General features: G+C 43.3%; 1 protein-coding gene across 4 annotated transcripts in view; it reads right to left on the bottom strand.

Annotated features, from left to right (window-relative positions):
• The window catches only part of ptprk (protein tyrosine phosphatase receptor type K), a 149,189-nt gene that overhangs the window by 83,815 nt on the left and 40,496 nt on the right, over positions 1-24,878 (bottom strand). For all 4 annotated transcript variants that reach the window (XM_079525895.1, XM_079525893.1, XM_079525894.1 and 1 more), the window contains exon 2: positions 1,990-2,112. In XM_079525895.1, the coding sequence (XP_079382021.1) occupies positions 1,990-2,112 (123 nt within the window). The remainder of the gene's footprint in view (positions 1-1,989; positions 2,113-24,878) is intronic.

Genomic DNA, 24,878 nt, shown 5'->3' with positions numbered 1-24,878 from the left:
AGTAATTGTATTGTCGATGTATTATGTATTGTTCTGTTGTATTGTCTGTTTGTACAAAAAAAAGAAAAATAAATCGTTAAAAAAATGGGCCCCCATATAATATTAATAATAATGAATAATATAAAATGTTTTTTTATTGTGAGATTGTAGATCGGCTAGTTTTGCTATAACATATTAAGCCAGGGCTAATGTGTTCATTAAGCTCTGAGAGTGTAAAAATGTACTCAAATGACCCTGTAATGGTCAACACTGAGGAATTCACGGTATGTTTTAAAACAAGCCGAACTTTAGTTGACCGATAGGCGCAATCACACAATCCAGTAGTCAGCAGTAGATATGTGGTTTAGAAGCCTCCCTCTCTCACCCCATCCAACCTCTCCACGCCTGGCCCTGAAGGGCAGGGCACTGAATACCTCCAAGCATTCATCCCACAACCCTCTGGACTCCCCCCCCCCCCCCATGCTGTGATGACATTATTCACACAAAGCAGGCAGGAGCCTAGTCTCCCCCCGGGCAAGGCATTTAACCCCCCCTAGACACCAAGTCCTCTAAATACCTTGTCTGTGGCCCTGGCATCTACTGCTCTGGTAAATGCCAGACACATCTGATGTTTACGCCACCGACGCCTATCAAAACTGGCCACTCCACTGGCCCTATACTGCCTTTGCTCTACCGGCATTAATAGCCCTAAATGCCAGATCCTGCCCCTGTGCCTTTGGGCAAAGCATTTAACCCCCCACCCACACACACACACACACACACACACACACACACACACACACACACTCCAATACAGAGGCAGACTAAGCTCATCAGAAAGCATTATGGGAGGCTACATTGGGAGTGTGTGTGTGTGTGTGTGTGTGTGTGTGTGTGTGTGTGTGTGTGTGTGTGTGTGTGTGTGTGTGTGTGTGTGTGTGTGTGTGTGTGTGTGTCTGGTGTTGAACTGAACCTTTCTCTAAATGTCAGCCGGGCTGGGCTGTCACAATGATAAGCATGGGAGATAAATAATGCTGATATATTGTCATGGTAACAAAGTGATACCATTTTAATCCTCCATGAGAGAAGGGGAGAGGAGAGGAGACGACAGGAGAGGAGAGGAGATAACGGGAAAGAAGGAGAGAGAGAGAGAGACATAGAGAGAGACAGAGAGAGTTGTGATATTCAGATGGGACTTGAGATTATGGGATAAAGGTGAAGAATGCCAACCACAAGTTTTTCAGTGAGTGAATTCTGAAGAAAACATGTTAACTCATTGACTGCCACTATCAATGAATGAATTCTCCGCCAGTGCCAGTCTTTTCTACTACTATTTTTTGAAGACCAAAAACTACAGCTATGTAGTGTCCAGTAATCTTTTAATTCACCCAAAACATATAGATTGTGTAACCACGATCATCAATGCTTTAGTTATGGGCAGTGAGTAAAGCTTGTTTTGACCAAAAACGGAATCTGGGAAAAGAATCCGAGATAAAAAAAAAAGAATGCCGGCAATAATGACATGCCCAATAATAGGGTCGGCAGTGGTTAACGTTCCACTGTCATCGTTGTGACACTGAAGTGGGCAAGTGTCTCTCCGCTGTAAAGCCGGCTGGCGTTGTAACATTTGGTTCTACCATGTAAAGGAGGCAACCTTCCCTGTTCACTGTCGTTGATTAACGACCTCATATCCCGTTAATTAGACTCTCAGCCTTGAGGCAGAAAGATTTAATTTCCCCTTCATCATCACCCTGCAGAAAAAACAACTGATTAAGGAGAGGAGAGGAGAGGAGAGGAGAGGAGAGGAGAGGAGAGGAGAGGAGAGGAGAGGAGAGGAGAGGAGAGGAGAAAGACGAAGGAGGTGTGGGGGAGACGGAGGGAAGGATGAATGAATGAAAGGATAGACTGATAAATCAATCGATGGATGACTAAGCATTTGGAACACCTGGGCGACTGGAGTGATGGATGAATGGGTGATGGATGTACAGTAGAGATGAATAAAAGGCTCACCTTGTGGCAGGTGTGGGTTGATGTATGACACCTCCTGGGTGCTGATGTGCGTCCAGTCAAAGTCATCATAAGGGTCCTGCTGGTAGTCGCACGGGGTGAAGCCCTCGTCAAACGTGCAACTTCCTACACAGAAAAAGAAGAATGGAAAGAAAAAAATACACATTTAATAATAATAATAATACAGAAGACTTATATAGCGCTTTTCTTTATTTATGTTCAGATCAAAGATTCATGACGAAACAGCTTTAATGCTGAATTATACTTTGTCACACTGCGGTGGCGTGTTCCAAAAATAGCCGATCGACGAGCTGTTGTAGATCGGGCTATTTTTGGCAAAAGACACCCTCGTACGACGGAGCATGAATTAGGCATCAGAGCGTTGCGGAGAAAAAGCACAGCGTTTGTTAATAATCTCGTTAGTAACAGTTTAATGTGATGCTCTGACTGACATTAGCATGTGGTGGATGTTCCATTTTTAATCTGCCAAACATTATCTTAGAGCACTCTGTCAAGATAACTCCAGATGGAATGGTGTCCGCATTGAACAGAATCTAGAATCGATCTATCAAATGGATTTGGAATGGATTAATTTATTGTCCGACTGACATCATCCCCTCAACTGACAACTTTGTTTGTGATTATCGTGTGTGTGTGTGTGTGTGTGTGTGTGTGTGTGTGTGTGTGTGTGTGTGTGTGTGTGTGTGTGTGTGTGTGTGTGTGTGTGTGTGTGTGTGTGTGTGTGCGTGTGCGTGTGCGTGTGTGTGCTCATTAGCAAACCACCTGCAGGCTAATCTCAAGACAGACATCACTTCAGGTCAATACCAGTCACCTCTGACTAAACCATCATTGCCTTCAGCCAATCATCTGAGCCCATCATCATAGCCTGGGGCCAATCACTTGTGAGCTATCTGCAGGAAACGGCCTTAATATAGACAGACATCACATGTCGCTAATGGCTAGCCGAACGAATCAACTTGCAATGATATGGGCCTTGGCCAGTGTTGCCAGATTTCGCGAGGGAAACAAGCAACCGGGTCAAACTTTACTGTCTAATGTTGCTTTAGAGCAGTGGTTCTCAAACATTTTCACATCGCGCACACGCACACGCACACACACACACACACACACACACACACACACACACACACACACACACACAGCGACTTTACATAAAAGCCAGAAGTCGCTTATAATAAGCAGACTTGGCAACACTGGCCTTGGTGTAGTCATATGCATTGCACTGCTGTCTACTGCTGGCTGATTCATCTAGCTAACAGGTTGGATGTTATAGCTGGGAGTGATATAGCTGGTGGACTCCACGGTCATATGAATCAAGATGCTTGTTGGTCAAACAGCTGTCCTCTCAAGACCATGTTTTACTCTGTACTGACAGCACACAACGACCAGCGGGTGGGTCATATTGAGATATGATATATACTGCAATGTAGTCTAGTATTAAGTGCTGGCTATAGCTTACTGTCAATGTACATGGTGCATTTAGCAATGTACCAATTACCAACAAATACGTTTATTTAGGAATCAAACCACTGGATTAAATAATAAACAAGTACACTTAGAAACAAGCCCAAAAAAACGCAACCCGCTAGCAATATTTACAAGCAACTTTACAGGAAAAGAGGAAGAAAAGGAGAAGAGAGCAGAGGAGAGGAGAGAGGAGAGGAGAGGAGAGGAGAGAGGAGAGCAAAGGGGAGAGGAGAGAGCAGAGGAGAGGAGAGAGGAGAGGAGAGGAGAGAGGAGAGCAGAGGAGAGAGGAGAGGAGAGAGGAGAGAGGAGGGCCAGTGCGGAGCCTCCTTGTGATCTGCGCTCAGGCGATAGAGAGGGACACAAATCGGTGACAGTCCCCGCCGGAGGAGAAGCACGTCGACATCAAACCCGGGCCAGCGTGCGCCTGCAGGCGGGGGTGCTAGTCTGTGACTCCCACCGCCGTCGGGGAGCACCGTGGATCACATTCCTCCTGGCTCCCCGTTTCTTTTCATCCAAGCCTTTCTTCATTCACTCTCTTTTCAATTCAATTAAGTCCTTTGTCACGGCAAGCTCCCTCCAGTCACGGTGAGGGCATGTGGAGGGCAACCGGCAGCGCCCTAAGAGGATGCCAATGCTTCCCCCTCTGATCTGTCATGGTCTGAACCCAATTGTGGATGAATAGAATATAGAGTTCTACTGATGTTTAATGCAACAAGCTAATAATGCAATTTTCTGTGTGTGTGTGTGTGTGTGTGTGTGTGTGTGTGTGTGTGTGTGTGTGTGTGTGTGTGTGTGTGGAGCACGGGCGTATGTGGCGCTTCCGCATGCGTCAGGGTCCATGACTTGTCCAACTGAACTGTGCACTAAGTGTGCGCTCACAACTTGTTACCGTCTCAAATGTAATAATAGATAGTCACATATTAGGGATGGGAATGATCAATTAATTCATTATTGATAATTGATACGTTTTGATAAGCTTATCGATCGATTAACCGGGTTAATTGATAAGCAGCGCTTTTGTAAAAAAAATCTGAGAATCTTGATTTCCCTCATGTCTATCATAAAAATCTACATTTTGCTGAAAGAATAAAAAAGGCATATTATATTCCTTAATAAAATATTTATTTGACCATTTACGATACAGGGCCAGACAATGGCATGAAATGAAAAGTGCACTGTCTCGTCTGTCACAACACATGCAAAACTAGAGACGTTACTGTGGCTACCAAGGTGGGGGGCTTTTAACCAGCCCACATGTGCGTTCCTCTGCCATGCTCGTGCGCAGACAGCATTACATTCATAGAAAACCGCCCAATGATAGAACCACAGAATTTTCGATTACTTACTAACTGTTACATTTTATTGATATTCACTATTAACATCCCTATCACATATTGTGAGCAAATAGAAGTGACCGTGTCCATTTATTTGAAAGTTTCTTCAAATGCAGTCACAAAATCCATTGCCACAAGGAAAATGGCTTCTGCAGTGAGGACCGCCACACACAAGACCCAGAGTTACCACTGCTGAAGCGGATAGGTTTACTGGAGTTACGTACAGGCCTCAGAAATCGCTGATTAACTGCACCTCAAATTAAAGTCCAAATATGTGCTTGTAGCGAACACATCTCAACAACATCAAGTGTTCACAAGAGACTGAGTGAAATCAGGCCCTGAATCAGAAACCCTCGAATGAGTAGGCGTGTCCACACTTTTGATTTGTACTGTAGAGAGAGTGTGTGTGTGTGTGTGTGTGTGTGGGGGGGGGGGGGGGCATGGGGGGGGGTGCATAACTCCTAGTCTCCCACAGGGTCTGTGTCAGAGCACATCTTGTTGTCAAGCAGTCCTCTGCATGGTTTAGACAACTCAGTGTGTGGGAGAGTGTGTCTCTCTCTATGTGCCTGTCCGTCAGCCTACAGCAACCATGCGGTCAACAAACACAGTAAACAAAATGGTTATGGGATTAAGTCCAAGAATCACTCCATCTACAAACCAGTGGGTAACCAGAGAGAGAGAGAGAGAGAGAGAGAGAGAGAGAGAGAGAGAGAGAGAGAGAGAGAGATGTAGAGAGAGGAATATTTATATATTTTCTTTCTGAATTAATTCTAAAGGATTCTTCTGTGAGTCAGATAGAAAATGTTCAACCTTGGTTTAAGGGTGGCGGAACATTTAAAAGGACTTCACAGACTTTTAGGCAAATGGGTTTGGGGTATTCGTGCTAGATAGCCCATGTTTTCCATACAAAAGCACTGCGGCGCACAATATACTGGAAACGCAAATGGTAAATCTGCATAATTGTCAAGTCGATTAGAAATCTTATTTACCAAGGTTCACGTTAAGAATGAACAGATTGCTTTTAGCCTTCATGGCGAGGATTAAACCCGGAGTTCACATGAAGGTGGAGCACAAATATTTTGCCGTTAGAGTTATAGAAAATGTCTTTGTTTAGTGGTCTAAGTGGCGGAACATTCAGGGACACTCAGACCTTGTTTGTGCGAGTGCAGAAACATTTAGCCTTGGGATACTTCCTGCCAAGGCATAGCGCTGAAGTTCAGCAGCTGAAGACAGCACCACCTTGTTTAGTCTCATTTGTCAACAAACACGCACACGCACGCACACAAGCACACACACACACACTCCCCCCCCCCCCCCCCCCCCTACCTTCTGTAGTTAAGAAAAGCAATCAGCCTTGGTAGAAGATCGTGTTCTGTGATACTTATGTTCAAAGGGAGCATGAAGTCATTATATATGGTTGCTGTCGGATGGAAAACTGTTCATTTTGTATTATTTAAAAGTGTAGAGTGTAGAGTGAAAATGTGTCACTTGGGACGCATTGTGATCTTATAGACCAGCTATTTTCACTACTTTTGTGTGACATTCTTGTATAATTAAGTAGAACGTTAATTTACGAGAAAAAATAAATAAAACGTGAAAAAACTTGAAAGATGGAGATACAAGATTTCTGCCCGACAACAACAGTATAGTATTTCTTTGTTTTTGCTTAATTGCATACTACGCAGTGGAAAGTTACAGATATGAAATGAGTATGTTTAATGCATTGCCACCAGTATTTTGTATGGCACTAAAATCTTCCCAGCGTAGCCGTGATAGCAAAGGCTATTTTGCTTTGTTTATTGCAGTGATTTTCTAACTTTTTGTGTCGAAGACACACAAACGGGAAGTTGTATTCATAGTCATGCTAAATCCCTCCATAACACATATCCTTTGTAAAAGTTTGCTTTTAAATAAAAAAGCTTAAATAGCTCACACAATGTTTCATCTCGACACGTTGTGACTCAGCATGTAGATCGGCTATTTTTGGAGGATAGAAACTATTTGTACAATTGTCACAAAATCCCAAGGCAACTTGTCTCAGGGAACAGTGCCTCGACACACCATTTGGAAACCACTGGTCTACACTGTAGTGTAGACTCTACAGCACCGAAGGAATGCACTGTGCCTTTCTGCTAAATTCTTCCTGAATGCTTTCGTTTCAAAAACATTTCTCGCTCCTGTGCCACTCTGATAAAAAACATTCTCACCGCTATCAGCTGTTGACATACCAAAACACCTACCAAAACATTAAGTTAACCAAAACAAAATGGGGGGAAAAAAATTGTTATTTCGAAAGTTTTCCATTGGAAAAGCAGGGTCTGCTTAAACTATATATGTGTGAAATGCACAACAGAAAACAGATTTGGCCCATGCGGCTAACATTTCCTTCACTTGATGTCCTGCCAACATCACCACGACCACAGAACAAACCTGTTTGTGCACGTTGCTAAATAATGAGGAAAACTGTTCTGTACCTCTACTGGAATCAAGTCAAAATGAGTCACAGACACTAGAATGTTACATGGGGACTTTTTCAAGATGGCGGCAAGCTAGACGGACGTGTGTCTCTCAACTCCGCAGCTTGTTACAAATTATTTAACAAAAAAAACAGACTAATGGAAAAGTGAGCAGTTTTATTTAAGCAACCTGATGATGAATAACAAAAGAATGGCCAAACGAGGTGGCAAAAACCAAGCCAAGTTGAGCTTTGGTTCTGCTGGGTCCAAGGAAAGCGGGGAAGCTAATGCTAGCAACATGGCTGGGGCTGAGAGCTCGGGAGCTGAGATGGAAGACACGGGCCGTCGCTCAGAGAGTGCAAGTTGCTCTATTCTCGAGGCTATCAAGGAGATGAAATCCGAATTCTCACAAAAGTTAGATTCAGTCATGTCGGCGATTGAAGGTATGAAGAAAGAGGTCGGAGATTGCAAAGAACGAGTCAAGGGTGCGGAGACTCGCATCTCTGGCACTGAGGACATTGTTGCTAGCTTACAGGCTAAGGTCCAGGACCTGGAAAAGAAGTACAAGCAAATGGAGCTAAAGGTTCTGAGCGGAGAAACAAGGTCCAGAAGATCCAATGTGAGATTGGTAAATTTGCCAGAGAAGACAGAGGGTTCTGATGCTTGTGACTTTCTCGAGCAGTGGCTGGTAAAAACATTGGACTTAACGTCGAAGCTAACCATTGAAGTGGCCCACAGGATTGGGCCGAGAAGAGAAGACAACGCTCCTCCGAGGACTCTCATCATGAAATTCCTGGACAATAGAGACAAGGTGAAGGTGATGAGGGCTGCTCGAACCAAGGGCCAAATCAAGCACGGGGATACATCTATAAAACTTTATCCCGATTTAACCGATGAGGTGCGCAAGCAGCAAAAAGTTTTTGACTCGGTCCGACAAAAACTTCGAGAGATCCCTGGGCTACGTCAAGGAATAATGTTTCCAGCTAGGTTATTGGTGACATATAAAAACAAAACTCAGTCCTTTGACAAACCAGCGGACGTGGATGACTTTATTCGACGAATAAAAGACGTGTCTGGAGCAGTCAGCAGTGGAGCCGCGGAGAAGTGAGGATGTGAGGTAGGCTGGCTAGCTAGCTAGCCCGAGGCAGCTAAACCAACACGGGGCACAGAACTTTTTATATATCCCTTTAATGTATTTTTTTCTATACAGTAAACCGTGATATAATTTTGATATGTTCAGATCATAGTTGTGCTCGGCACGCGATATTATTTTATACTGAGTTGTACTCTGAATGACGTTAAATGTTTTGGTTTTGGTGTCTCGATTTGTTTTGAATGATATGCTAGCTTGTTGTTATCTTGGAGCTACTGTTAGCTGAAGGCTAATATGTTGGGGGCCGTGGGGGTTCTTTTTTTCTCCCCGTCTTTATTTATGGTTCAGGCTGATGTTTTTTTTGGTTGGGGAAGCTTTATATTATTATTATCCTATAACTAGATCGTGTGGTTTGTACTTATTATAGTAATTGGGGATAAATGATGACACTATAGTACCGTGTCTCGGCACGGGACTCAATTTCCCATGATGCATCTGGGTCCCGGTTTTGTATTTCAGTTCCGGATCATTGTACAGACCTAAGGGTCATCTTAATTTTGAGGGAGCACCACTGCTGGTACCCTCCGGTACTACACCCGGATTTATAGTATAGCATTTTGTGTAGTGTCCCCTGCCACAGGGCTTTCATGGCACAACTTTGAAGGGATAGATTGCAGAATAGTGTACTCTTTTGGTACACATTTATATTTCGTTTTACATTAAATACACAATCTAAATTTAAAAGAAGGCAATGAGTGGGGGGGGGGGGGGGATTTAATAAAACCAGGAAAACTATGTTTTTGGATAGTTCACTACTAAGGGTTGTGTGTGCACATGTATGTATATGCATGCATGTGCGTGTATGTGCATGTGTATATACAGTATTATTATACAAAAAATAATTTATTAAAAAATAAAGTATAATTATATTATATATTTAAAAAAAAAAAAGAGAGATGGGGGAAGGGAAAAGATTGAACATCGGTTGTAAAAAAAAAATATTTTATTTTTTTTATTTTTTTTTATTTTCTGCTCAAGGTCTAATACTATGGTTTAAATTCTGTTTTCACTTATATTGGGGGAGGGAGAGTTTATCACGAGGCGAATGGTGATGCTGGGTCATTCCTCACATTGTGTGGAGTGGTCTTTAACCTTTTTGAAGTGGGAAGCAGGGGGGGGGGGGGGCAAGCCTACTCGATGGGCTCAGGGGTTTTGGGGTTTTTGTTTTTCAGGCTCACTGTCGCAGCCTTTGTTTTCATGTTATGTGTTTATTTGTTTGTTGAAGGCACTGCTCTAAATTCAGGTTCAGAAAAGTCATTTGAGATATGTGATTATGGCTAGAGAATTGGAGGTTAAATTCACTTCATGGAATTGTAGGGGTTTACAAAAAATCAAAAAGGTTAAGCAGGTGATGGGACGGTTAAAAGATATCCACTCGAGTATTGTCTTTCTCCAGGAAACGCATTTGATACTGAATGAGGATATTAGGATTAGGAAAAGATGGCGAGGGGAGGTGTTTTCAGCACCTTTCACTTCCCAGGCTAGGGGGGTCATGACTCTTATACACAAATCTATCCCATTTAATGTTACTAAGGTAATTGCCGATAAAATGGGGCGATATTTGATAATTCAAGGTAATCTTTTTGCAGAGTGTCTTATTTTGGTAAATATCTACGCACCGAACAATGATGACCCAAAGTTTTTCAGTAACTTATTTATATTATTGACATCTCTTGGGGGTCATTATCTGATAGCGGGGGACTGGAATGTGACCCCTAATCCTACTGAAGATAGATCTACTCATTCAGACAAAACTCACTCTAAAAGTAGGGAAGTTATTCACCAGTTTTCCAAAGACTTAAATCTTAGAGACATATGGAGAGATAGAAACCCTGGTGTATCTGCATACTCATGCTATTCTAGTACATACAAAACGTACAGTAGAATTGATTTATTTCTGGTTTCTGCAAGTCTTGTAAATAGAGTTAAGGACTGTGTGTATGATAGTATCCTAATTTCAGATCATGCTCCTAATAGTTTGATTTATGTAGACCCAGGTCGGATGCGGGACCCCCCTAAGTGGAGGTTTGAGCAGAGATGGCTCCAGGACCCTGAGCTGATAACTTTTTTGGAAGAACAAATAGACACCTATTTTGCTACAAATACGGATGAAACATCGGCAACTATAAGGTGGGAAGCATTTAAGGCTTTTATTAGGGGACAGATTATAAATTTTACGAGCTCCAAAACAAAGAAAAACAAACAAAAAGTTATATTACTGGAATCAAAAATTAAAGCTATGGAAGGTTCTTACTTTAAGAAGCCTTGTCCTAAATTACATCAGGAAATATTATTATTACGTGCACAATATAATGAAATATCCGCTTCCAAAGCAGCAGCTAATTTGTTAAAGCTCAAACAAACTATCTTTGACCAGGGTGAGAAGTCTGGCAGGGTTCTAGCCTGGCGCATTAAACAAATGCAAACTGAAAGAGCAATCAACATGTTAAAAAATGATGTTGGGGAGACGATAGAAGACCCTATCCAAATTTGCGAGGCATTTAGAGATTATTATGGTAAATTATATAGCTCCGAGACAAATCAAGAAGATGTAGTTGAGAGCTCCTTTTTGGATGGAATTAATATTCCTAAAATTCGAGAGGAAGACAGTAAAAAGCTGGGGGCAGATGTGAGTATTGGTGAGATTTTGGAGGCAATGAGTAATATGAAGTCTGGAAAAGCTGCAGGGCCTGATGGTCTGCCGATAGACATTTATAAAAGATTTGCGGGCAGATTGGCAAAACCCCTCTTGGACATGTATACTGAATCTTTTGAAGAGGGAGTATTGCCTCCCACTTTGAGAGGAGCCCTCATTATACTTTTGCCAAAACCTGGTAAATCAAATGATAGATGCGAAAATATGCGTCCAATCAGCCTCTTAAATTCTGATCTTAAGATACTTTGCAAAATACTTGCAAAGAGACTAGAACTTATTCTACCTGAAATTATAGATGAGGACCAGAATGGGTTCATGGTGGCCCGCCAGGGTTTTCACAATGTAAGGAGAGTATTGGATTTATTGCATGTCCAGGAGGGGGCGCCAGATACAGCCTTTTTATCTCTCGATGGGGAAAAAGCTTTCGACCGCGTAGAGTGGCCGTTTCTATTCGAGCTTCTTGGTCGATTTGGCTTGGGGGAGAACTTTTGTAAATGGGTAAAACTGTTGTATAACGATCCATATGCAGAAATACTAACCAACAATAATATATCTAGACCGATTAGGATCCATAGAGGCTGTAGACAGGGATGCCCTTTATCACCACTCTTATTTTTGATCGCAATTGAACCATTTGCAATTGCTGTAAGGGAACATACACTAATTACAGGTATTAATATAGAAAATCTAGAGCACCGCATATCTTTATATGCTGATGATGTAATATTATTCTTGAAAAATTTGGAGATATCTGTCCCAGCTATTCTGGATCTAATAACATCGTATGGTCGCATATCTGGCTACAAGGTAAACAACTCTAAGTCATCCATTATGCTTCTGAACTCGGAAGAAAGATCAAACCCTCCCGGTCATGTTCGTCACTTCAGACCAGTAAATGCCTTTACTTATTTGGGAATCCAAATCGTGCCAAGGTTGGAAGAGGTTGTGAATGCCAATTATAACCCAATTTTAGCCACAATCGAAAATTCAATTAATAGATGGTCAAGTCTTTCAATATCTTTGATCGGCAGAATTAATATACTCAAAATGAATGTACTTCCCAAGCTATTGTATTTGTTTCAGAACGTACCCTTGTCACCTCCACCAAACTTCTTTTCTAGAACCAGGAAATTGTTTACCAACTTTATTTGGAACAATAGACGTCCTAGACTTAGATTGTCCTTACTTTATCTACCCTATGATAGGGGAGGATTACAGTGTCCTAACTTGCTGTGGTATTTTTGGGCAGCTCAATTGAGAACACTAATGTTCTACTTTACAACGGATGCGGCGCCGGCATGGAAAGATGTGGAATCAAGCTCCTTGAAGTTACCACTCCCCCTTTATATTTACTCAGATACTTATAAAAACCTAAAAAGAATTACAAGCAATCCTATAGTTAAAACAATGATTGAAGTCTGGCATGAGGTTAATATATTTTTGGGAGAACATCCACGTCTCTCTCGCTTCAGCCCAATATGGGGTAATAATCAATTTGTGCCAGGTAGAGCTGATGGGGGGTTTAAATTGTGGGCTGATAGGGGAATAGGTCAATTAAGGGATGTATTTGAGAGGGGTCGGGGGAGTATGCTCTCGTTTGAGGAACTGGTCATTAAATATGATATCCCTCGCAAACACTTCTTTAAATATCTGCAACTGAGGGACTTTATTAGAACTAATCTGGGGCAATCCATGCTGGCCCCATCCATGTCTGTGCTGGAGAAAGCTTTGGTTAATGACCCATTCGGAAGGGGGTTAATATCAGATTTCTACGCCCTATTGGTTGACTTTTCTCCGGAATCCTCGGAAGATAGGCTTAATGCCTGGAGAACAGATATTCAGGAGGATTTAACAGTGGAACAATGGAGTACGGCTTGTGCACAAGCTCAATCCCAGACTGGGAATACTCGTCTAAAACTTCTACAATACAATTGGCTTATGAGAGTGTACATTACACCAGTTAAACTTAATAAGTATAATTGTAATATTCCAGATGTATGCACCAGATGCGGTGAAGATAGAGGCACATTGTTCCACTGTCTATGGTCCTGTCCAAAATTGATTGAGTTTTGGGGGAAGGTCGGGCAGGAAATACAGAAGATTTTGTCAATAAATATTGTACCAGAACCAAAGTTCTTCCTGCTCGGTCTATATCCGGAGGGACACAAGATAAAGCGTAATGAACAAATGTTTATAGATATATGTCTTTTACAAGCTAAGAGAGTGATAGCATTGACCTGGAAGAGGCCGGACAAACCAAGTATTACACAGTGGTTCAGAGAATTGTCTTTATGTCTACCTTTGGAAAAGATTGCATACATTCTTAAGGACAAACAAGAAATGTTTCAGGAGGTGTGGGGCCGTTTTATGAGATACATAAAGAACAATAATTTGTCACATCTAATGGATGGAGCTGAAGAGGAGTAGTGCTGTTGTTGTTGTTGTTTTTTGTTTTGTTTTGTTGTTTTTGGTTATTGTTGTTTTGCTTTCTTTATATCAGTAATTGTCTTGTACTGTTCATTGTTGTTTTTTGTATATGTGTATTGTCATTTGTGTGTAAAAAGGAAAATAAATATATTGTTGAAAAAAAAAAAAAGAATGTTACATGGGTAATTGGGTATTAGTAGTGGTGGACGGTAACAAAGTAAAGGTGGTTGCACACTGGACGCGTTTTTCGGAAAATCGACAGAGTTTTCTCCATCGGTTTTTGAGAAAAACGCGTCCGGTGTGCAGGGACCTTAAGTATCTGTTACTTAATTTGCCATTAGGCCATCATCCATCCAACTATGTATCTGTCCATCTCTGTCACATGACAATGATTTTGTATGCACTGAGAACGAGCGAAGTAGAGTGGCCGCTTGGGAATAGAAAGGTTCGATCCCCGGCTCCTACTAGCTTAGTGTCAAAATGGTCTTCAGCAACACACTTAACCCCATGCTCCCTGTCGGAGCTGTTAAAAAAACATTTGAACAGTTACTTAGGATGAGTTAACCACTTGAACTCCAGCATCCCTCTTCTGGCACTATTTTTGGCAAAGTGATTTGGTGTGGAGTGAAAAGTACAATTCTAACTCATGGTCAGTTATAGAGGGCTCTATATACTGTAAGTAATAAGTATAGAGGATTTAAGTGGTTAAATGCAGAGCTGAGATGAATTGCATTGAATGGCATTTCAAGTGTTTGGCAAATACCCCAACAACAACGGACAATTATTACTAAAATCAGATATGGTCACAGTTGGTGCATCTATCATGTCAATGACCAGAATACAAGCTGCAAACATTCCTGTGTGTGTGTGCGTGCGTGCGTGCGTGCGTGCGTGCGTGCGTGCGTGCCCAGATGGGTCATTAATGCCCCCCCCCCCCCCCCCCCCCCCCAACAAGGATATAGAGAGAGAGGGGGGGGGGGGGGGATAGAGAGCGGGGGGAGAGAGAGAGGCTGACTGCATGCTAATCACTCCCTAATCTGCCTCTGTGATTGGCCGCCTTGCTAATGAAATAATGGTGCCTCATTTGCATAATAAAATAATTAGAAAGACTTGATAAAGGCTCAAGGGCAGGGAGTGGAGCAACACACACACACACACACACACACACACACACACACACACACACACACACACACACACGGAGTCAGTGGAATGCCTTTAGACACAGCATAATCCACCATCATTCAGTCATTATGATAGCAGTGAATTAATTATCATGGCCTTGTCCTCTAAAGGTGTGCTAAGACCGGACACAACATTCCCGCGATAAAAGCAATGCGATTAGTTTTATCGCATCCGGTCTGAACAAGTAGAAGATCTTCAGTGTTCAATTATCCAGTTGTAACTGATATGAGGTGCATGTGTGGTTGCACAAAATAACTCAGTTGCTCAAAGGTTGTATTTAATTTGTAAATAAAATCAACATCTCCTATTGGAAATGTAAACGTCTGGGGGGGGAAAGTGATAACCACTTGAATCCGAGCATTCTTTGGCGAAGAGATGTGGTGTAGGTGGACAAAAGTGTTCCAAGTACAGATTCAACTCAGGTCCGTTTGACTAAGAATAGGGGGTTAAATGGTTAATAACTTGTTTTACTGTATACTGATGGGTAGAGTATTTTAACACAATGACAATATGAAACTCACTCTCTGTCTCCACAATACAAACAGTGTTCATTCATCCATTATTAACTTGGTGAGTGTACAAATGAACATTTGTACACACACAGATATACAGGATTTGACAGCCATCCTCAGATTATGTCATGAATAGTTCTGGAGGCCCCGTGGTGCCTACTAGGATAATCTAATGCTCTGATCTATCCTTCTATTTGTTTGGGCCCTGGGAAGAATCCCAGGGCTGTGCCTGAAAATGAGGTTCCAACTTCCAAGTGATCGCTACTGGCCATCACAGCATGGATCCAGCCTTATGTTGTGCTGTCACTGGGTTCTGTTCATTATACTCAATTAAGGTTTGTAATGTGTCAGTGTGGTGTTTTTGTGTGTGTGGCCACTTGAGTACATCGACTGTTCACTACCGTGATGCAGCGAGTACACACGCACAACGGGAGACAGAGGACCGATGTTGCACAGTGAATGGAGAGTTTCAAAATGGCCCCCGCGTTTGGGAAGCAAAAAGCGAGTGGTGGTGATGATGATCATGATGATGGAATGAAAATCTGTGATTCATGAGACTCACTGCACTTCTAGACCGCATTAAGACAGCAGCAGAAGATGGAGCGTTAATATAGTGGCTGTAATATGAGAGTCAAAGCACGATAACGTATACCAGCAGACATCATTCTACAAGTCACCAAATCTCTGTGTGTCTGTCTGGCACATACACATCTATCTCTACACCTCTGGGTGTTAACCTCTGGGTTGCTGTGGTTATGTATTATGAAGATCAACATCACGCAAGCACGCACGCACACACACGGCTCTACTCTTCTAGTGCAGTATAAGCCTTGTATACACACAAAGTCAGTCTCACCAACTCTATCACTGTAGTAATCCAGTTATCTGCCAGTTAGACACACACCCATAAGCATGCAGATACTCAAGTCTCTCTCTCTGTCGCTCGCGCACGCACGCACGCACGCACGCACGCACGCACGCACGCACGCACGCACGCACGCACACACGCACACACACCCCACCCTCCCGTGTCCATCTCATACTTATCAGCAGAGCTGCGTTTCACTTAGTCTGCTGGCAGAGATATTAATTATTATCAGCAGAGGAAGGATCACAGAGAGAGAAGGGTGGGAAAGGATGAGTGCAAAGGGAAACAGAGGGAAATGGAGACATTTTTTTATGAGACACTGGAGATTGAATTTGTGATACACACATGGATGGATGTGCGTGCGTGCCGTGCATGCCTGCCTGCCGTGCATGCGCGCACACACACACACACACACACACACACACACACACACACACACACACATGTGCGCAGATGTCGCACCAGTCCCTTTCTAAATGAAGTAACCTACAGTATAGAAAACTCCATCTCTTTGTCTCTGCAACTCCACTCTCTACGTACAATGTCCCTCACACTCTGTATGTCGCGAGCACTCATCCTCCGTCAATAATCCCTTTAATAATGATCAAGAAGAGAAGAGAAGAGAAGAGGTGCACTTTGAGACTTTGCTGCTCCAATTAAAAATGGAATCATTCTCAAGGACAGCGACTACATTTTACTTAATTAAAATCCAATTTCATGAGCACGTAATCACTTTTCCCTCCAAATCATTGCAATTTGGGCCAAGTCCAGTTGATCATTATGGTGGCGAGTGACCCTGTTTTCTGCTCATATACTGTACATGTCCTATTTAATACCAGTCACTCATTGGATGGCTCTTTAAGGATTTAGGCCAAAGTGCATCAGAGAAAAGAAGAGAAGAGAGCATTGAATAGACACAGAGATGAGAGCACCCCAAGGTACTGTGGTTGCTCTCTCTCCCTCTCTGCTAGGTAATTGCCATTCCACAAACATACAGTATTCACTCAGTAGCTTGTGTTGTTTAGTGGCTACACTCTGGTTTCTGTATGATCAGAATGACATTATTGAGTATGAGATGAGTATGAAATGCCAATGAAGCTATTTTAATTGAATAGCTTTGAAATTAACTTCCTCTACTGTACGTCATTTTTGAGTCCTCCTAAAGTTGTATCATACCATTTACATTTTCACCGTTGTTTCTGCTCTCTCTCTCTGCCTCTCTCTGAGAAAAAGGTGAAATTAGCCTGAAATGATACAAGGTGACATCAGAGGCGGCAGCACGCACACACATACACCCTTCGTCACGCTTCAGTGGCCCTTGCAGCGCAGCACAACGCAACGCCATCAAAGCCAAGCCCCGTATACACACACACACATACACACACACACACACACACACACACCTCGCCTGTTAAACATACACACTTGCACGTGCTGAGTGCTCGCGCGCGCACGTTCATGCCCGACACACACACACGCACGCAGCCACGCGCGTACACTGTCTGTCACACACACTGTCTGTCTCACACACACACTCTGAGCGGTGGTTTAATTGGAAGTGCTGAAGGCTGAAGAATTTCTCCTTCATCTCACAATACTGTAATTGAATCTGAGACGCATGTGTGTGCCTGTGTGTGCGTGCGTGCGTGCGTGCGTGCGTGCGTGCGTGCGTGCGTGCGTGCGTGCGTGCGTGCGTGCGTGCGTGCGTGCGTGCGTGCGTGTGTGTTCAGCTGATTCAGGAGTTTCCATTGACAGTAACAGTAAAAACAGAATGTGTTTCTTCCCTCTGAGGAGCCTTTCCATCCTCCTGCTCCTCTCTCTATACTCTCTCTTCCTCCTCATTCTCTCCCAGCAGTCTCCTCCTCCTCCTCTCTACTCTCTCTCTCTGCACTCTATACATAGACAGCCCATTATTGTGAATTCAAATCCCAGGCATATTTCAAGCCTTATATTTATATATTACTTCCACCACCACACAAATAAATGGTGATGGTTTAGTCCTCCGGGGGACTGAAATGCATGCAGGCTTGTGTGTTATTACCGACATGTCAAGGGTATCTTGACATCTCGCCGGGGCCGCGTCGTCAACATCAAAGCAAATCGACTTGGACAGAACATTTTATATTTCAACAATGGCGGCGATCTCACGCCTCTCTGGCCAATTAAACCAACCCCAACTACTTTAGTTCACTGTTTCCCAAACACTGGGCCTTGACCCATTTGTGGGTCGCAGACCCATTTTTATGGGTCCTTTTATTTTTTGTTTCCTACATTTGGTTTTGAACTATTATTTCAAAAACAAATTAACCCCAGGTTGGCAGAGGGGAGTGTAGAGCCCAGAAGTACATTAGATAATTGGCACTGGGTGAAAAAATGGGTTACAAAATCGTGGGATAAAAGTTTATTAAAAAAAAAGAAAAAAGCTTTTTTTGTCATGGATAAAAGTAACAAATGTTTAAGAAGTAGTGAATATAGCCGATCTACAAGCTCACAACACGGAGTGAAGCGACACGTTGTGGGCTTGTAGATCTGCTATTTCCACTAGTTTGGGTCCTGGACGAATGTCTAAGTTCTCCACTGCTTTAGTTGACTGGAGTCCCCAGCATGTCTCTGTCTGTACTTGCTCTTCTTATATCCCTCTACAAGTTCTACAAGTTCACAATGTGTTCCAGAGTAACACATTTTGCCTACAATATGGGGATGTGAAATTCAGTTAATTCATGTGTCAAGTCAAGTGTGCCCAAGAATTGTAGCACTGATCGGCCCAGCGGTTTGTTAGATAGCTCTGGACAGACACAGACAGACACACACAAATGACACTTATATACGGCTAGCATCCATCCTGCATAGCCACGCTGTAAAAAAGGAAGGTGTAAAATCAGAGATTATAATCTGTGAGCGGGGCCTGTAACCAAGACGAAACCGTAAATCCTGCCGTCTGTTCGGACGAACTCAAAAAAGTGAGTGACAGTTATATTAGTTTTTTCTTTATTTTGTCTGAGCACAATGAGATGTGAACAACCTACTAATGGCCCTCTTATCACAGTCACACACAGACGAGGAAAGAGAATAAAAGCACAGGGTTGTTGAAATAAAAAACAAGGGGGACCTTTTCTCAGGTTTCTAAGCTGCTTTTATAAGAACCTCCAGGGGTTTATGGTTGCAACTTGCACGTAGTACTCTCTCTTATAAAAAGCTTGTATTTAGTTGTAAAATGTGTACTCTCTTATAAAAAGCTTGTATTTAGTTGTAAAATGTGTCTATCAAAACAATGTCTCCGTCGCTCTCTCCTTCTTGGAAATGCAACCCTCTGAAAACAGTAACATTTGTAGTGTGTGGACTGTGGCGTGTTACTTCCAGATTCAGTGTACTGAAGGTGCCACAATGTCTCTCTCTATCTGTCTATAGCAGTGGTTTCCAAACAGTGTGTTCAAAGCCACACTGCGGTGCAGTCATGAGAGTCCAGGTGTGCCTTGGGATTTTGTCAACCACACATTATTATTGCAATATCAACTATCTATAAAGGTTAATTATCTGTACTCTGAGTGCGGTCATTTCCTAATACGGAGGCAAATTCTATACCTACAAAATATATTTTATATACACTTTTCAACCTGGCATCCCTGTTGTGGCACCTGGGGGACAATTCTTATTGGCCCGAAGGCACACCCACCTTTGGCACAAAAAGTTTGAAAACACTGATCTACAACGTGTACCGTTACTGTGTGCAACCAGGCGGGTGAAAACTGCTAAATTCCTCACGATGGCTTCATACTCAAGCAGCCAACAAGGGTCAACATGACCCCTGAAACCATAAATATATCACACCAATGTGAGGAAATCTCTCCTTTCTGTCTGTCTCTTTGTCCATTTCCTTTTTATAATCCTGTCTGCCATGCTCTTCGGGAACATCTGGTGTGTGCATGTGTGTGTGTGCGTCCGTGCGTGTGTGTGTGTGTGCGTGCCTGTCTACAGATAGCCGTTAGAATAGGGTTGAGCTCTTACCACAGACACTATTTTTATGCCACCTATCCTCTCACCTCCATCTTCTTATTCCCTTTCTGTCTATCTCTCCATCGTTAATCTCTGTTACTATTCAAATGCTGACATTTAAAATGACTTCACACACCAACCGACTGGCTGCACGATAAGGCAAGAGAGGGAGGAGGCAGGAGGAGAGGAGAGGGAGAAGGAGGGTACAGGGGAAGAAATGAGATTGCTGAACAGGATATGAGGGGAAACAGAGAAGATAGGGAGAAAGAGAGATTAGGCAATAAAGGGGAGAGAGAGAAATAGAGACGTTTAAGTTATCTCCACTGCCTACCTGTACTGTATATGTATATTTCAACAACAACAAAAGTAAAAAATAGTTTTTATTTCCAAGTACATTTTCACTTACAAAGTTACACAGCTCTGTTTACATATTACTTTAGTATATCTCTGTACTATGTACCGTTGTTTCTTTATTTCACACTTGCTTTGGCAATGTAAACTTATGTCTGCCAAAGCCTCTTTGAATTGAAATTGAAACTGAAAGAGAGAGAATACATGTAACCGAAAATTGGGAGATCCTTCCCGAACTCTCTCCAGCCCCTCATCCAGTCTCTCTCTGTCTGTGAATGAGTTCACGCTAACCCCGGGAGAGAGTCAGGTTTCATTCGTTCTCAGGAAAGCTGACCCCCTCTCCCCACCCTACCCCTCCTTTGTTCACTTCTTTATACCTCTCCCCCACCTCACTGTTTCTTCTCTCCCTCACCCTCTCCACCCCTCTTTCTCTTTCTGTCTGCCTCCAAATGTCTCTCTTTCTTTACCTCAGTCTTTGTTTTCACGCACGCACGCACACACAAGCCTCAGTGACTCAATTTGGCTCCAAAGAGTGTCCAAATGGATGTTACAGTTATATGTGGTTGTGTCTTTGGTAGGATAGTATAAAGCAGGCATTGCTTTACACCTTGGATACCTTGGAGCCCTGCGGCATTACCCAGTTCTGAAAGGAGCTGCTGTTAATGTTATGTTAAACACATCCCTCTGTGATTCATTCCATAACAATTCAAATTGAGAGAGTCATGTTGTGAATTATGAGTCAGACTTGGACTCAAACACACGAATACATTGTTCTGAGTTCAGACAAGTTGGTATTTCCCCACAACAAGTCTCGACTGGCTGGCAGATTCCCGACTAGCTAGCACTCCCCGTCACCCACTTGACCTAAAATACAGGCTGGCGCACTAGACACTACAGACACTTAAAAACCTGAAAGCCTTGGTGTACATCAACCATAGCATGACTCCACAGGCACAAGAACACAAATAAACATAGGAGGAAGAGAGACGCCGTGTAGCAAGCGGAAATGACATTTCGCCGCCAGGCACCTTAAAGTGATGACGGCAAACTACTTTCGTGTGAATGGTTGGGCATGACACTAAAACAGCCAAGGTGAGGGCTACCATTTGCTTTGTGGAGGTGAGCTCATCGGGATTCACACACACACACACACACACACACACACACACACACACACACACACACACACACACACACACACACACACACACACACACACACACACACACACACACACACACACACACACACACACACACACACACACACACACACACACACACACACACACACACACACACACACACAAAACCAGTTGGGGCTAGACCGTTAAGAGTGGAGATACTGATTTCTGTCTCTGAGCCAGAGCGGCTGTGATTGTTATTTGTTATAGCACACAACAAAATCCAGCGCATTAATTTAACTCTTGAGAGCGTAAGAGTTTCACATGGATAAATGAACACTGAGGATTCTTACTGTGCAAACTCAACTGACAAATGGGTGTGGTACTGTTTACATCTACCCGGAACCACAAGCTACACTTCCCACAGCGTTAATGTGAAACATTTATCACGTTGACTTGCCGCTGAGCAGAGGACGATCATCAAATTACGCTCTTTTAGCCAATGGAGAAAACAGTAAGATTAACAGGCCAATCAGAGAGCCGGCAGACGTGTGTTTGTATTCTATGGCCAATCGGAGCACGGCTGACGTTTTGGCCTGAAAAAGAGGTCTGGTGGACAAGATAAGAGCGGAGCAAACACACACACACAGGTGCGCACGCACGCACGCACGCACGCACGCACGCACGCACGCACGCACGCACGCACGCACGCACGCACGCACGCACACACACACAGTAAGGCCAGATGGAGAGGGTCAGAAATGAGGAGATTTTGGGAAAGCCTTGAGGAGAGCAACGGGGGAAGAGAGAAAGAGAGAGAGAGAGCGAGAGAGTGTGTGTGTGTGAGAGAGAGAGAGAGAGAGAGAGAGAGAAGCAGAGGAGATCGGGGAGGGATGAATGAAAAGGAGAGACAAGAAGAGGAATTGTATGCGATTTCAGCAGGGGAAAAAGGGAGGAAAGAGAAAACATTGAGAGAGCCGAGAGTCATAAGCAGGTTAAATCTGTAGGAGCTAGCTTAGCGACTCAGCACAGACGCTAGTGACACGACTGAACTGACTGGCGGCCTGTTCAATTGTCCGGCTGACCGCTTTACTGGCTGGATGAGCGACTTAACGGCCCCACCGGCCCGGCAGGCTGGATTTAGTGTATCGGTCCTGTGTTTGTGCAGCAGTGGCACTTCTGTTGTTCCATCGCACAAAGGCCAACTCTCCACACCGACTCACAATGAACAACCTGAAACAGCACTTAAGAGAGAGGCGCGTACAGAAAGAGACAAAAATACAAATGAAAAGAGGAAATTAAAGTGTTTGATATAGACAGAGGGAGAAATTAAAACAAAGAGAGGCTGGGATTCAGCAACTACAGAGAGAAGTGAATGTTTTGGTTTGGTTTAGTTCAGCTTACCTGTATTTGCCTGCAGGGGCCAGATTAGGCATACCTGTTTCAAACTGTCTTTGTGGACCCTCACCCTCCTCGCCTGTACTCTACAATTATTGTAATTATTATTTTCAAAAAGTGGTGTGTTTCCCCTGTCTTGCGATTTGCCCTGTGAGCTTGTGTGTTGTGCATCCTGTCTGAGTTTAGTCCTATGACAGTGCTGGTATAAGTCCTGAATGATGACTGTGACTAGAAGTTTGTATATGAAACTCTCAGCTTCTGGTGTCCATGCATAGTTACAGAGAATAGTTACAGCGATAAACAAATGAGACAAACTTAATGACTTGCATCATGCAAAACAGCTGTGGAAACATCTTAAACACCTAAACCATACTGTGTTCTGTGTTGACTGGTGTCCCCCAGGGCTCTATACTTCTTAGTTAGTGGGTACTGTGAATGTTACATGTCTGTCCTGTTATTGTCTTGTATTTATTGTTGCTGGCTGAGCTGCAGTGTTACTTATTTTGCCTCTTTTCTTGGCCAGTTCACACTTGTAAAAGAGACTTTAGTTTCAATGTGGTTTTTACTGGTTAAATAAAGGTTTTTTTTATTTTTTAAGATGTGAAATTGCTAACAAATAACGTACTTCTAGCCATTTAAGTATAGGTTCCAGAAGATACACTTACATTCTGCGCTGATGAGCCGATCTTAGCAACACAAATCTGACACGGGTCATTAGGACATGAACCGTAAAAGGAAACCTTGACATTATCGCGAGTCAATATGCTTTACACCAACAGACCACTGTATGGAGGGGTGGGGTGGGGGGTTAAATCCGCCTATTCACCACATGAACATTTGAATTGAGTGACTCACAGTGCTGGCAGCCGTTCCATTGACTCTAGTGGAGGCAGTTCCATCCAGTAGGATCTCCAGTAAGGCTATTTACTCACAGGCAGCGCTTTGTGACTCACCGTTAGTAGGAAGTAAAGTATCTATTCCCAAACCACAGCACTTGTGTTTTTAACCACTTAATCCCCCCACTTAGTAAACTAATACTTAGTTGACCAGGGTCGCCTCTGTACTTGGTACACTCTTTATTTCCCTCTACAACAAAATACTTTTGCCAAAAACAGCTGTTCTGTAAGCTCACAAGCTGTAGCTTGTAGAAGTTTGCTATTTTCAGTGAATGTTCCCCCCAAGATATGGATGCTTGGGTTCAAGTGGTTTAATACAACCAAGAAACGAAAAGAAGGACAGTTGTGAGCACCACACCGTGGATGTACTCAAGAACTTCGCAGGAGTGCAAAGTACCAACGAGCTGGCCAGATGTATGGAGAACCGGGATGACTGGAAGCAACAATGGCTCGTCTGAGGACGACCTAGAGAGACCACGGATATAGAAAAGGGCCTCGGGTACTTCATGGGTTAAAGACAGTTGGCAGCCTCGGCTGTCAGTCAAATCTCCACATGTAGTTAAATCTGCAATCCTGACAGTAGTCAGGAAAGAGTGGCACTTCAGTGGTGCCTGTGCACATGTGTGTGCACATCAATACAACACTTCAGTGGTGCCTGTGCACATGTGTGTGCACATCAATACAACACTTCAGTGGTGCCTGTGCACATGTGTGTGCACATCAATACAACCCTTCAGTGGTGCCTGTGCACATGTGTGTGCACATCAATACAACACTTCAGTGGTGCCTGTGCACATGTGTGTGCACATCAATACAACCCTTCAGTGGTGCCTGTGCACATGTGTGTACTGTGCACATCAATACAACACTTCAGTGGTGCCTGTGCACATGTGTGTGCACATCAATACAATACTTCAGTGGTGCCTTTGCACATGTGTGTGCACATCAATACAACACTTCAGTGGTGCCTGTGCACATGTGTGTGCACATCAATACAACACTTCAGTGGTGCCTGTGCACATGTGTGTGCACATCAATACAACACTTCAGTG

Source organism: Electrona antarctica (genome assembly GCF_951216825.1).
Source record: "Electrona antarctica genome assembly, chromosome: 17".
Classification (NCBI taxonomy): domain Eukaryota; kingdom Metazoa; phylum Chordata; class Actinopteri; order Myctophiformes; family Myctophidae; genus Electrona; species Electrona antarctica.
The sequence above is the reverse complement of the archived record's forward strand: the minus strand, read 5'-3'. Positions and strand labels throughout refer to the sequence as shown.